General features: G+C 47.7%; 1 protein-coding gene across 2 annotated transcripts in view; it reads right to left on the minus strand.

The window, feature by feature from the left end:
• Positions 1-15,930, minus strand: part of PRKX (protein kinase X-linked) — a 68,722-nt gene that overhangs the window by 34,321 nt on the left and 18,471 nt on the right. For both annotated transcript variants that reach the window (XM_042926544.1, XM_042926546.1), the window contains exon 2: positions 6,758-6,926. In XM_042926544.1, the coding sequence (XP_042782478.1) occupies positions 6,758-6,926 (169 nt within the window). The remainder of the gene's footprint in view (positions 1-6,757; positions 6,927-15,930) is intronic.

A 15,930-nucleotide genomic window follows, 5' to 3' on the forward strand; every position in this document is an offset into this window, starting at 1 on the left:
GGGGGGAACAGAACAGGACAAAACTGACATTTGATTAAGCACGAGCCTCGATATTGCTATGAAGATTCTTTTTTTTTTTTTATTTTTGACGTGATTAACATCTAGTGTCAATTGACTTTAGGAGAAGCACATGACTCTCTCTCATATGGGTGGGCCTCATCTAATCAGTCGATGGCCTTAGGAGCCACCAACCCCCCCCCCCCCAAAAAAAAAAACATGAGGTTTCCAAGGAAGAGGGAATTTTTGCCTGTGGATTTGACTACCATATAAAAACCCTGCCTGAGTCGCCAGCTTTCAGTCAGACACTTGAGAGAGTCTATCCCTTCAAATCTGCCTCTCTGTTCTGGTCGTCGGGATCGTGCTGTCTCACGTACCCAGGATGCCGCCCCCCACCACCAACTCCGTCCTCGTACTCAACATCCCTGAGTCTGAACACTGCCATGGGCCACGCGCCTTTCCAGGCACAAAGAGAGTGAGCTCCTACGTCTGAGGGTTGGTGAGCTAGCAGGAGACAGGCGGGCAGGAGAGATGGGCAGTGAGGGTCCAGGGAAGGCTCCCTTCCCCGCGTCTGCCTGCGGTGTCTCTCGGGGTTCCTTGGGAGGAGCGTGACCAAGTCTCCCTCCAGAGCCCCTACACGCTGCCCGCTATGGGAGCTACATTAGTTACTGCAGTTGGCATGGACATCTGCTCCCTACATAGCTTTAGGAGGGTCAGACCTTAGCAGCATCACATCCCAGCAAGATGCAGGCTGGCGGGAGGTAGGTACCTTTCCGCCAACTACTTAATAATGCTGAATTCTCTGTGCGATCACATGTGTATAAAAAGAGACTGCTCGGCACCCACAGGTAACATGTGATTTCCCCCTGAATTTTAAAAAAAAACTTTTTTAAATGTTTATACATTTTTGAGAGAGACAGAGCATGAGCGGGGTAGGGGCAGAGAGAGGGAGGGAGACACAGGATCCCAAGCGGGCTCCAGGCTCTGAGCTGTCAGCACGGAGCCTGACGTGGGGCTCGAATCCACGAAGCAGGAGATGATGACCTGACCCAAGGTTGGATGCTTAACCAACTGAGCCATCCAGGGGCCTCCCTTTTTTTTTTAATTTATTTATTTTGAGAGAAACAGAGGCAGTGCAAGTGGGGGAGGGGTGGAGACAAAGAGAGAGAGAGAGAGAGAGAGAGAGAGAGAGAGAGAGAGAATCCCAGTGTCCATGCTGCCAATACAGACCCTGATGTGGGACTCAAACTCACGAAGCTGTGAGTTCATGACCTGAGCCGAAACCAGGAGCCAGACGGTCAACTGACTGAGCCCACAGGTACCCCTGTCCTGAATTTCTTGTATGTTCACTGACTTCCATCAAGTCAATGTTTTTAAAAAGCCAGCTACTCCTTGGTTTGACTTGATTTCTCGGAATTAATGCCTTCACTGGAATTGTATCTGACGTACAAGTACTGAAGCAGATTGTGGCGATCACTGGAGGTGGCACACAATAGGCACATGGGAGGCATCCAGTGGGGTCATCCCAGGCCCGGTCTGGCTGGAAGCTTCTTTGCAGAGCAAGCATCTGAGCCAGAAGGAAGGGAGGACCCTGTCCTGGGACGGAGTAGACTTGAGAACCTAGAAGCAAGCACCAGCATTGGCCAGAGAAAGGGGCAGGCAGCTGGCAGGAGACAAGTGTCCTGTGGTCCCCGACCTGCTTCAGCTGGTCAACAGGTGTCAGGGAAGAGCTTCTGGCTACGACATGCCATCATGTCTTAATTCTGGATCCGTTGCACAGCACTTCCGAAAGAGAACTTAGAGAGACTCCATGTGGGAAGCGAGTTGACCAACCTCAAGTTGATCGACTTCAACCGCAGGATGAGGTACATCCTGAACCAGGGGGGAGGAGGGACACCCGGGGGGCCTCGGGGATTCAGTGCAGGAGTGGACAACTCACGTCCCCTGCAGGTGCATGACCGGGGGGCAGCCTCAGGACAGCTTGGCCTCACTGGGCGTCCCTCACGAGGTGTCTCCCAGAGCAGGCATGGCAGCTTCAGCCGGTTGGTGTCACGACGATGTCCCCGAGTCCTGTCTCACCGAGCCGGTCACCACAGGCAAGTAGAGCCCTCCTTAATCTGCTGGCACCCACTCTTTGTGCAGGGAAGTCAACCCTCCCCAGATTTCTGTCTTCCTGGACCCTGACCAAGTGGCCTTCCAGTTAACCCATCGCCTCGTGGTGACCGGGTTCGTAGCAGTCAATCTCCCAAGGGCAGAGGTTCTCCACAGGGGACGCTCAGCAACGTGGAGACGTTTTTGGGTGTCACAATGAGTTCTACTGGCATGTGGAGGGTGGAGAGACCAGGGACGCCGCTCGTGACCCTAGAGCATGCAGGACACCCCACATGAGAGAGTCAACCGGCCCCAAATGTCAGCAGTGCTAAAGCTGAGAAGTCTTCCTTAGCATGGGACATTCTCTATCTACCTCCCTCCCTCCCCACCTATGTCCCTATGATGTATCTCTGTATAATCTATCATTCCATCGATTGATCTACCTATCATCTATCTATCATTCTTAGATCTATCTATCTACCCACATATCTACCTGCCATCTACCTATCTATCACCTACCGATCAAATAGCTATCTATCATCTATCATGTATCTATCTATCATTCTATCGATTGATGTATCTATTATCTATCATTCTTTGATCTATCTACCTATCCACCTATCTACCTACCATCTACCTATCTATCAATCACCTACCTATCAAATTCCTATCTATCATCTATCTACCTATCATCTACCTACCTACACACCTATGTATCTATCACCTATCATCTGTTTATCTGTCCATATATTTATCTATATCACCAATCTTTCTATATCAAATACCTATCTATGTACACATCATTTATCTATCATTTATCCTATATATCCATCCTGTCTGCCTTCCTTCCTCTGTTCCTTCCTTCCTTCCCCCATCCATCCATCCATCCATCAAATCTATACATCGCTATCTAGTATCTGTCTATAGCTCTATGGCGGTGGTCTGCAATGGAGGACTATTTCACCCCATAGGAGGTTTTCTGTCAATGTCTCGGGACATTTTTGGTTGTCACCACTGGGGACAGGGTACTAGGGGCAGTGAGAGGAAGGATGGCAGGGATGCGACACCACACACACCAGCAGCCCCACCACACAGCATGACCTGGTTCCCCAATGTCAACAGTGCCGAGACTGAGGACCCCTGTTCTGGGGTCAAACAACTCTAGACCACCAGCGACTCCTATATGCCCAAAAGGATGAGAAGCGGACACGGGACGCCGGTGTTTGGGCACACCCCCAGCCTTGGTCCCAGGGAAATCTTGACTTTGCACCCCGGACAGAGAGCTACTCAGCTCTTGTAGAATTATCTCCACGGGCTGAGCTGGCCTTCGGAAGGGCTTTATCCCCAAATAGAACGTGTTCTCTAATGTGCATTTAATGAACGCCCTGGCCTCTTCTCAAACACACCGAAGGAGCAGTTCACATACTGAACTTGGACAACGCCACGGGCAAGGCTGCCAAACCACTCGGCTGGAACATCAGACTCCAAACGGTCGCTGTGCGGCCCGATATCTGGAGCCAGCGGTGCTCCACGCGGCCTCCAGACATGCAAGCAAAACCCCCTCCGTGTTTCCGGACAGTATGGGAAGCAGATGTTGGGTGGCGCGACACTCATTCACAAGAGAAAGTGCCCAGCTGGAGGGCTTCAGTGCGTTCTTCACTAATGGTCTGTCCCAGGAAGATACGTCCTTCATCACGTGGCCCTCGGACACCCTGTGGCTCCCATCCAGACACAGCGTGCCCTCTGTGCTATGCTCTTAAAGACCTACTCTTGGCAACTCACCAAGTAGGTGTTACAGCTGAATGATGTCCCCATAAAATTCACATGTTGAAGCCTTCAGGACTTCAGAATGGGACTGTATTTGGAGATGGGCCTTTAAAGAGGGGACTAAGGCAAAATGAGGTCAGAAGGATGGGTCCTGATCCCACAGGACTAGGGTCCTTAGAACATGAGGACACAGACACGCACAGACGGACGGCCACGTGAGGACACAGGGATAACATGGCATCTACACACCAAGGAGAGAGGACTCGGGAGGAACCAGCCTAAGCCCAACCCGGATCTCGGTCTCCCAGCCTCAACCCTACCTGGACGTCAGACTCCCAGCCTCCAGGTCCGGGAGGGAATAAACGTCCCTTGATGAAGCCACCCCGCCTGTGATAACGTCATGGCAGCCGAAATGCACACACTTATTCTCTAGAATTCTTGATAAGGGTCACCTGCAAATCTGGATCGCTATTACGTGTCCAGGGGATCCATTGCTAATGATCGTTTCTCTAGATCCTGAGCATTCCAGGAGAGCCCACATGCCAACGGGCGTCGTCTTGTGCATCTCAGGACTGTGGGGAAAACCCCAAAACTGACTGAAACCAGTAGAGAGATTTTTAAATGAGGCCCTGCCACCTTTTGCCCAAACCTGTGAGTTTAAGCCCTCCAAGACGAATATCTAAATGTTCCTTAAATTCCACGTAGATTTAAAGATGAGGAAAAACTCCCTTCTTCTCAGCCACACCCGACATTGAACTTGACATATAAACAGACTACACCTGGGGGCGCCCGGCTGGCTCAGTGCATAGAGCATTCAACTGTTGATCTCAGGGTTGTGAGTTCAAGCCCCATAATGGGTGTAGAAATTACTTAAAGAATAAAATGTTTAAAGATAAATAAATAAAAATAAAAAGACGACATTTGACTGTGTGTCCTGTTCCTGTGCTGTTGAGAAATCACACTCTATAAAAAGCAAAAGAAGCCTATTTGGATAACCCAGGATCAGCCTGTATTGCACCGAAATCTAGGCTTCTAGAATGTGTGATGGAAACAAGTCAGGGGTGAAAGAAGGAGGCAGAAAGAACTCAAGACAGCTATGTCGTGCGAGCTCCCGTCTTTCCGCGTGCGTGTTCAATTTCCGCAAGTTTGAAGATTCCATCTTGGGAAGTCCCCTGACCTAGATTCTCGAATCGCAAAGCCAGTCCAGACCCCAGAGTATCTAGGCTGCTCCCTGCTGCTCCCCGTGTCCCCACATGGTCCCTGCATCCCGTGAACCGCAAGATTGGTTGGAAACTCCCTACCTTTGGAAGGAAGCCCAAGACACGGGAGAACAGTCCAGGAATAAGATAAAGGAGTGCAGGTCCCTAATATTTGTTTAGGGGTGTCTGGGTGACTCCGTCGGTGAAGCATCGGGCTCTTGATTTCGGCTCAGGTCGTGATCTCGTGGTTCCTGAGATCCAGCCCTGCATCAGGCTCTGGACTGTCAGCACAGAGCCTGTTTGGGATGCTCTCTCTTTCTCTCTCCCTTTGTCGCTCTCTGCCCCTCCCTTGCTTGTGTTTTCTCTCTCTCTCTCTCTCTCAAAAATAAATAAACTTTCTTCCCGGGAATCGCTATTTTCGTTTATGCAAGGGACAGAACTAGAAGCTTCCCTTAATCCTAGAGGAAGATCGACGTGCGTTCGTGTTTCTAACCACTCTGGCCCCGAGGACCAAACGGGAGGCTCACCGCTGACTGAATGGGCAGCACTGAGTGCCCTGAATCACCGGTGACTTTTGTGACTTGAAACCACGATATGGTAGTGAGCCCTCCGCATCGGCACAGAATCACCTGCACCTCCAGAAAAGGAAAGTAAAACCAAAAAAAAAAAAAAAAAAAAAATCAACCGGTTCCATTCTCCTCCTCGTTAAACATGCAACATGGCCCTGTTCTGGGTAAGGTGCCACTTTGGGCTTGGAGGATGGGGCCCTGGCGGCCTTGTGCTTGGAGGCGTCCGTCCCTAAGTCGGGATGCACGCGAGATGCTTTGGAGCCGTGGCGAACGGCTCCTGTGTCTGTGTGCAGACAGGTGTATCAGAGAAGGGCAGGAGTTGGTCAGGTGCAGGGGTGTCCAGAGGGGAGATGCACAGGAAGGAGGCACTGCAGGGGAGGGGTGGCCCGAGGGACGCGGGGGAGGGACAGCGTGGACCCCTTCTCCTGCAGGCGGCGCTCTGAGATCGGGCAGCGGATGACAGGGTGTAGGAAAGAGACAGCGAGCAGAAGGGAAAGCCAGAGGTGCATCCACAAGGAGCCTTTTAGGGACACTAAGCCACTGGGGCCATATTCTGGGGACCGCAGGATTCCCTGAGGATCTGCAGGTGCCAATGAAGGTCACCAGAGAGGTCTCTCGGGACGATCTCCGCAGCTGTGAGATGGAGACCGCCTTGGCGGGAAGGAGGCCTTGCAGGGCAAAACCCGCTGCGAGGTCCGTGTCAAAACTCAGGGAAGAGACGGGGGCCTGGATCAGGCAGGGGCGGGGGGTGGGAATAAGGAGGAGCAAGAGGAAGACGGCAGAAGGGAAGACGTAGACACTGGTTGCAAGGTACCCACACCCATGGGTGCCGCATGGAAAGACAGCCACGTCTGGGCATCCCACCTCTGACACCTGGCTGCAGAATGGTCTTACCCTCTGCTAGCAAAGAGCATCAGAGGAGAGAGATGTATTTGTTCAGTGCTGGGCACGCTCAACTAGACGGGTCTGTGGTGCATCTAAATGGAGATACAGAATCGTCCACTAGAAACCCAACGAGTGGCCTGCACGAATGAGGCTGAGCAGGTGACTGAGGGCCAGCTGTGACCTCACCGCCCAGCACCTGGGATCTGAGACAGGGTGGGGACCAGCAGGGGGCGGTGGGGAGGGACTCACAGCTTGACCAGGAACGGGTGGCTGACTTCCTTCAGCACCGACTTCTCGTTGTGCACGTGCTGTTCCTGCTTCAGCCGGATGACGTCGGGGATGCTCATGACCTTCAGGGCGAAGAAGTGCTTGGCCGTCTTCTCCTTGACCAGCTGTACCCGCCCGAACGTCCCTGTGCCTGGAGGAGGGGGGACAGCGCACAAGGCTGCATCAGGACCTTGAGGAAATTCCAGCAGCTTCAAAGCTCATGACCCGAGGATACAGCAGGAGGGCTGAGAATCTAGGACAAGCTGCCTTCTGGAAGCTTCAAGAGAGGGCACATGTGATGTGCGTACAGTCAGTCACCTGCCTCTGAAATGTTCTGTAATTCAGGGGGACAGTGTGGGGTGGGGAGGGGGAGTGGGGAAGCCGGCCACCGTTTCTGTAGATGAGTCATCCCACAGACTGCACGCACACGCACGCACACGGACGGGGACAGACAGAAAGGAAAGTTTCAATATACTAACTACTTTGGATGTAAATTTTAAAAAATAAAAAAATAAAGTTAAATTACAAAGTTAAAAAAAATAATAAAATAAAATGAAATAGAAAAAAGAAAGGAAAGTTTCAGTAAAGGCATTTCTTCAACGTGTTTTTTTCCTCTAAAAGACTTTCTGAATAAAGAAAGACAAAGGATCGGGCACGCGACACTCATCAGCTGGGTCTTTATGTTAAAATATGCAGAGGATTGGAATATGGGACAGATACCAATAGGATATGGGAATACATACATATTCAGGTAGGATATAAAGGAATAGAGTCTGAGAGCAGGTTGAAATTTAAAAATTGCAATCCCTACTAATATGCAAGGAAATCCAACCTTTTATACCCTGGCAGGACCTTCCCAACCCAAATGCAACCTCCACCGGCCCTCCCAGACCCTCCTATTCTTAGGGGGGCATGGTGACCACCTTGGAGCCCTCACCCAGGCTGGCAACCACTTAATGCAAATATGAGATCAAAGATCCAAGGGAATTTTATCGACATCCGGAAAAGATATAAAGATGGGAGAGAAAAATGGAAATCTGTACCTGTGAGCCTCCAGGTACCTGGCGCCCACGGAGCTTATCAATGGCGGCTGTGTTTTCCATCAATGCTTGTCTAGGCAATAATGAGGAGGAAGGGGTCTTCCCGGGGAAGAAGGTCAACAGTTGGGGCTCTCTGGTTGGAATAATGCCAATTAATGTGGTAAGAGGGAGAAAGAAATTCAAGGCAAGCTGAGAAGAAAAGGGACCCCCTCCGCCAACATAACCACACAGCCACAGATTTCCTTTTTTGTCCTACAGAGTTTGGAATCGCACACGGTGACGTGAGAAAGAGAACAAAGTCCCAGTGAGGCAAGACATTTGGTTTTAGCATTTTCTACACATTAGAATTGCCGAGCTGTGAAATAAATCTCCTCGCCTCCCCGGGCGGGGGCTCGTGGGGGTCGGAGAAGGCACAGTGAGTAGGAACCTTGGCCTTTAGATGCACTTTCCGATCATGAATATTTGACCACGGGAGAAACAGAAAGTGATCAACAAAAGCCAAGAAAAGAAAGTGCTGTGTAAGAAGAAGGAAATGACGAGGGGCTGATCCACTTTCAAAGTAGATTTGCTCATCAGAAGAATTTGGAAGCAAACACAGGACTGTAAAGAGGCTAAGGCAGGAGCGTGTTGCTGAAATTCTGCACCATCAAGACAAAAGCACGAAGCGTGTGGGGAGGAAGGCTGTACAGAGAGTGAACTGGCAATGCTGACTCGTTTTTAGGACGACACTGATGTTTCCACTGGGTCAGATGCAAGGTTTGCCGTGTATGTGATCCGTGAACTGGCACAAACACATTTAATCCTTTTTGGCCTCTGTTGTTCACCTCCCCTACAGGGCAGGTAGCCCTCAGGGGAACATAAAAGGACAGCCACACCACTGGGTAGATGCCCATGATGGAAAGAAGGCTGCGTGCCTAGATCTTACACTCTGCTACCGTGCTTTCTGCCCATGCGTCTCCACTGCCCCCGAGAAGAACCCGACTCGTCCCTGGACTGCATTTACTAGATGATACTTTGGCTTCTCAGCACCTGAGTCGGATCTGCACCTGGACATTGTCAGTGCCTATGCACGTACGTGAAACACACCAGCTATGACCCAGATTTTTCTGTGTCTCTCCTGGCCACTTGCGTTAAGCTCCCTCTGAGCAGTGTCAGCCGTAAACACACAGAACTCAAAACGGGGGACTTCTGAGTGACAGCCAAAGCCCGTGCCACCCTGTTGGACGCGGGCAGTCCCTGGACGCCATCGGATTCCAGGACCACACAAGTAAAGTCTTGTTCAAGGGGGACGAAACCAGTACAGTGCAATTGTCTCCTTGACCGGCTTCAATGCACAGAACACACGACCACGTGAGTGGTGTTGGCTGTAACTCATCAAGGTGGTGGGAAGAAATGGGCAAACAGGGCTTTTCCCACTTGGTGCTGGGAAGCTCACCAACATACACCGCCAGCTCTCAGTGTCTGCCTGTAGGAAACACAAAAGTCCAGGGGCGCCTGGCTGGCTCAGGCCCTTGAGCGTCCAACTTCAGCTCAGGTCATGCATGATCTCACAGGCTGTGAGTTCGAGCCCCGCGTGGGGCTCTGTGCTGACAGCTCAGAGCCTGGAGCCTGCTTCAGATTCTCTCCCTCTCTCCCTGCCCCTGCCCCCGCTCCTGCTCTGTCTCCCTCTCTCAAAAATAAATAAATAAATGTTAAACAAGAACAAAATTTTTAAAGAAGAAAGTAAAACTTCCAGTTTTTAGCTTTGTTGTACGTAAGGACGGCCTTATGAGTTATAGCCAACACCACTCACGTTGTCGTTGTGCTCTGTGCATTGAAGGCGGTCAACGTAACAATTGCTGGGTACTAGTTGCTAAGAGAGTAAATCCCAAGAGCTCTCGTAACAAGAAAAAGAATTTTGGTTAACTGTATGAGAAGACGCACGTTAACTAGTTAGTGGTAATTATTTCGACACATGCGTATTTCTCAAGTCATAATGCTATCCACGTTAAACTAATAGAGTGTTGTGAATAACACCTCAATAAAACTGAAAAAAACAAAACAAAACAAAACTCTACCCCAACAGGGTTTAAATAAAATAACACACACAGGGCACACGACACAGCATCTCAACCAATGTAATAAATGAATTTTCCATCTGTGTAAAAAAAGAGAGAGACAGGGGCGCCTGGGTGGCGCAGTCGGTTAAGCGTCCGACTTCAGCCAGGTCACGATCTTGCGGTCCGTGAGTTCGAGCCCCGCGTCAGGCTCTGGGCTGATGGCTCGGAGCCTGGAGCCTGTTTCCGATTCTGTGTCTCCCTCTCTCTCTGCCCCTCCCCCGTTCATGCTCTGTCTCTCTCTGTCCCAAAAATAAATAAAAAACGTTGAAAAAAAAAAAAAAAAAAAAAAAAAAAAAAAAAGAGAGAGACAGAGAGAGCGCTTCATCAATGCAAACACTTAAAATGGGTGAATTTTGTTGTAAATTATACCTCAAGAACATTGACCCCCACACCAAAAAATTTGGGCTGAGACAGATTTTTTTTTTTAAGTAAGCTCCATGAAACAGAGATGGAATTTGTTTCCACCCATTATTCTTTGGGGCCCTGGATACAGACATCCGTCAACCCTCAATTGAAAGGTAGAATATATCTCGTGGGGAAAGGATCCCACACAGGGCATGGGAACTGGGAACAAATCTATTGCTATAGGAAGACAGAAGACTAGAAAGTCCTTTGATAAATGTGGACAAAGTTAGAGAAGCCTGCCCAGGCTGAGAAGCAGGAATGAGGAGAAGGTGACAACCCAGGGTGGCATCTCAGGCCTGTGTATGGTACTAACACCTTTGGCCCTAAATAGCTCCAATTCCACAGGGAATGCAACAAGGAATATTTAAAGTACCTCCATATAGGGGCGCCTGGGTAGCTCAGTTGGTTAAGAGGCCGACTTCGGCTCAGGTCATGATCTCGCGGTCCGTGAGTTCTAGCCCCGCGTCGGGCTCTGTGCTGACAGCTCGGAGCCTGGAGCCTGCTTCGGATTCTGTGTCTCCCTCTCTCTGACCCTCCCCAGTTCATGCTCTGTCTCTCCCTGTCTCAAAAATAAATGTTAAAAAAAAAAAATTAAAAAAATAAATAAATAAAAAATAAAGTACCTCCATATATTTGCCAAAAAAAAAAAAAAAAAATTGAGGAAGTCCATCCACAATAACGCAAAGAAGGTCCACACAGTTGTTAATGGGATCACAGAGAAGCCAGTTCCTGGTTTTATGGATGTCCTTTGATTATGGAAGATATTATCCCTGGGGGTGAGGGCACATGGGGAGTCTCCTGTCCACTATTTCACAACTTCTGAAGAGTCTTACGTTATGGAGAGTCAAACTATTTCCTGTAAGAAATTTTAGGAAAAATCATGTCTACCTTAAACCCAAGTTGAGTAGCCTGTGTGACCATCTTCAAGAAGGCCTATACCCTAAATGCACAGGTTCAGGATTCGACCGCAGATATTTTGGTAAAAGCGTCTCTTCCTCGAAAGTCATCTGTTCAGTCTGCTTCCTTAGAAGTCCAGTGATTGTCAGAGGTGACTGGGCCAGCTGCTGTGAGTCTTTCCTTCCTGCATAGTTTCCTTTCGGTTACTTTATTTCTTCTAAGTTTTGCTTTACTTGTTTTTTGTTTTGTTCTGCTTTGGTTTTTGACTGTTTTTTGACAGCACTGAAAGGAGGCATTTCTTGTAGTTTCCTCTAAAAGACTCTTAACGATGTCCTTGATACTGACCCTGTAAGTTTTTAAGCCAATGCCACTGACGGGTCCATCGTACCTGGTACCACTAAACTTGACTGACTGCTGGTGATCGCAAAAATGAAGAAAACAGAGGGACATGAAATTCCGTTCCCAACCGCAACACACGCTCCTGGAGACAGAACTGTGTTCTCTCCAGCCTCCCTTTACACAAAGTTTCCTCACTAATGGGCACCCCATGGTGTTTTCTGCTACAAACATACAACTAACTACAAACAGGAGGTTTTCTCAGTTCTTAAGGAGTTCATAATCAAACAGACACACAGGAACCACAAAACGCTACAGGTCCATAAGCACATTCAGACCTGGCACAGAATGTCAAATACCTAAGCCACGACCTCACCGTTTAAACGTTGTGGAAAAGAACAAGGAGAAGGTAATAATAGGTCCCAAGAGGAACTAACAAACCCACAAGCCAGCCCACACAGGTAAGAGTGAAACAGTACCAATTGCAATTGTATAAAAGTATTCACACTCAAACAAATAATTGCATGAAGGCGTTTCCTTTGAAACAAAGACAAAGACAGACATGGACATTGGGTTTGATGTGAATGTGTCTGTATTCGGGTCTCCCACCTCCTCCCCAAAGGTACACCCAAAATATAAAATCCCATTTCATTTATTTACTTTGGATATGAGAATATAGTTTTATTTTGTGCCATGAAATAGACTCTGACTGGGTAACACGGATATGTGTTCCCTGATCCCAAGGCAAGAAGAGTCACAAAAGGAGTTAAAGATGAATAGATGCACAGTAAATGATAGGTAGACAGATCCATGGGTAGATGATAGATAGATGGATAGATGACTGGATAGGTGGGTAAGTGGATGGATGGATAGATAGATAGATAGATAGATAGCATAGATGTATGGATGGATGATAGATAGATAGATAGATAGATAGATAGATAGATAGATAGACAGGATGCATACATGGATAGATGGATGGATGGATGGATGGATGGATGGATGGACAGATGGAAAGACAAATGGATGGATAGATTGACAGACAGGATTCATAGATCAATGGATGGATGGATGGATGGATGGATGGATAGATAGGTATGATGGATGGATGGATGGATGGATGGACAGACGGACAAATGGATGGATAGATTGACAGACAGGATTCATAGATCAATGGATGGATGGATGGATGGATGGATGGATGGATGGATGGATAGGTATGATGGATGGATGGAAGGATGGATGGATGGATGGACAGATAGATATAAACAGACACAAAGATGATACACAGACAACTGATAGGTAGACACATGAGTGATCTAATAAGACAGATGAGATAGAGGATAGCTAGCACATAAATAAATAGACACAGACACAGACCAATAATAAATAGATTACTGATACATACATTGATAGAGGATAGAGAAGATAAACGAGTAGATAAGACAGATGGATGGACTGGCGGATGGACAGAAAGATACTAGCTTTGTAGATAAATAGACAGAAAGATGGACAGATAGACACTAATTAACTTTAGCCATTTATTTACTTTGTAAGCTTATTTCCCAAATAGAAAATAAAACCTTGTCAAAACCCACCTGGCAATAACCCATAACGTCCAACTTGATTTCCTAACAGCCCACACAACGCTGGGACAGTCCAAACTACTCCACACAGTATGGCACACACTGGGTTGGGAGGGAACACGTTCCTTCCTCATCCGTCCACGTGGCACATTAAGGTACATGGGATGATACAGGGGGGTATGTACTGAGGAGCAGCAACCAGAAACCTCCTTGGGTGACCCCCACCCCACCATAAGCAGCTACAGGAGGGTCTGGACTATGCTTCACACCCAAGACTGCCTGAGGATCGGACACCCCTGTCCTCAAGGCTCTGTGTCCCCCAGATGCAGCCAGTGTGCATGACGGGGACGTGGCAGAACATGACACACCCTTAATTCACCCGGCATGCCACGTGGCCTGAAGGAATAAGCAGACTCCTAACGTGAGGCTGGTACACAGTGGGAAGGATCTCGGACTCAGCTGAGTCACTGGACATCCTGAGAAATCTGGGGAGGGTCTCTTCCCACCAGGGGACACCACACGAGCCAGTTAGCAGCGTCCTCCTGTACCGGGAAGTGCTGAACTCTATTTCGACCTGTTGAAATCAGCTTGGGGAATGTGTAAAGCAACTGAAAAGCATACAACTGCTAAGGAGGCCAAAAGCATTCAGCCTGTTTGTCATTAAAATATCTGTCCCCGCTTTATAGTGTTGGTGGCTTCTATGTGTTGAAAGGATGTCTGTGAAAAGATACAGGACGCTAAGATGGGGACCAGGGGGTCACGGGAGAGGACAGACCGGGGACAAAAACAGAGGTGCATTTCACAGTTTAATTTTCTTAGTTTTTTTTTTATTCTCAAAGTATAGAAACGTTTTATCTACATAATAGCAACATTTGAGTGAAACGGATCAATTACATGAAATTGATGCATTAAGTAATTATTTCAAAATACAGCTGACCCTTGAATAACCCCGGGGGCTAGGGGTACTGGACCGCCCCCCATGCAGTTGAAAATCCACGTGCAACTTTTGACTCCCCCAAAACATTAACTACTAATAGCCTAGCGCTGACTGGAAGCCTTCCTAATAACGTATACAGTTGATTCACACACGGTTTGTATGTTCCATGTATGACATACTATATTGTTACAATAAAGTAAGCTAGAGAAAAGAAACCGTGATTAAGAAAATTCTAAGGAAGGGGTGCCTGGGTGGCTCAGTCGGTTAAGCATCCAACTCGGCTCAGGTCATAATCTCATGGTTCGTGGGTTCAAGCCCCACGTCGGGCTCTGTGCTAACAGCTCGGAGCCTGGAGCCTGCTTTGGATACTGTGTCTCCCTCTCTCTCTGCTCCTCCCCTGCTCACACTCTGTCTCTCTCTCTCTCTCTCTCAGAAATATATAAATATATATTTTTTTAATTTTTAAAAAGAAAATCCTAAGGAAAATACATTTACAGTACTGTACTCAATTTATTGTAAATATACATACATACATATATATGTGTATATATATGTATATATATATATATCACGTATAAGACGCCCCACGCAGTTCAAACTCATGTTATTCGAGAGTCTACTGTAATTACTACATCATAATATATGAACTTATCATCACAAAACCCATTTCCTTTCCTTTTCGCATTGTCCCCCTCTTGGTAATATCAGAAAAGATTATAAGCTACAATGTATGAAATAATAAATGTCTAACGCATGCAATTCTCCTTTCAAAAGGTAATTGTGAAAATTACTGTTGCAGACAAGTACAGCCAGACTTTTGTTTTATGGGGGGAAAAAAGCCCTTAAAAAAATGTCTGCTAATTCTGCGATTTAACTTAAAAACACAGAACTGGACACTCTGAAAGGGTGACTCTTATGGTCTGTGAATTATCTATCTCTCAGTATGCAAAACTTACAGAAAAGGTGTGCTTTGGACAATCTCATGAAGGTTCTTTGTTTTAACTTGGAATATTTACTTCAAAGATCAGCTGGAAAAAAAAAAAAACTGGACCAATTCAGCTCAGCACTGAGCGGGAGGGGGTTGTTTTGCGAGATCGCTTGTCTAGACAGCTTTTTGTGTTTTTAAACAAGTAACTCCCTCAAAACTTTGCTGAGTCAAGCCACGTTCAATTTCACATCGTTCTATTTTAAAAGATAAAAATAGAACAGACATTTTAGAACCACAATTCTCCTATTTACAAATTGTTTACTAAATTATGCTCTCCCCCATCAAAGACACAAAATAGGTAATCACGAATGAAAAAAGAAACACAGGAAGTTCCTGCGCGCCCCCAGCCGGAGCAAATGTCCCACAAGGGAAATGCTTTGAATTCCTGGCTCGGCTTCAGTGCTCCTATAAGCAGGAGATCTGCAGCTTTTAATGTCACTCGGCTGAGTCTGTACCAAGATGAACAAAGGTCGGTCTTCACACGTTCACAATACAAGCTGGCCAGGTTAAAGGCGCAGCCCTAACCTGTATCCAGGACGGGATGGGCGTGTGTCAGAGAAACCCCTCAAATGCCCCCAAATGTACAGCCCTATAGATCATGGTTCCTCAGCCTCAGGACGATCGGCATTTGGGGCTGGGCGACTCTCTGGGGCGGGGCGTCCTGTGCTCCATTTGGTGCTGACCAGCGGGTCTGGTCTCCACCCACCAGATGCCAGGAGCAACCCTTATACCCAGGTGTGACAACCAGAAATGTCTCCAGATATTCTCAAGTGTGTGTGTGGAGAAACAGAAAGCACCAATGGTTGAAAACAACCACCACTGATGGACAGATGATAGACAGACACATGATACATGATTACGATGATA

The sequence above is a fragment of the Panthera leo genome, chromosome Y (assembly GCF_018350215.1).
Source record: "Panthera leo isolate Ple1 chromosome Y, P.leo_Ple1_pat1.1, whole genome shotgun sequence".
Lineage (NCBI taxonomy): Eukaryota > Metazoa > Chordata > Mammalia > Carnivora > Felidae > Panthera > Panthera leo.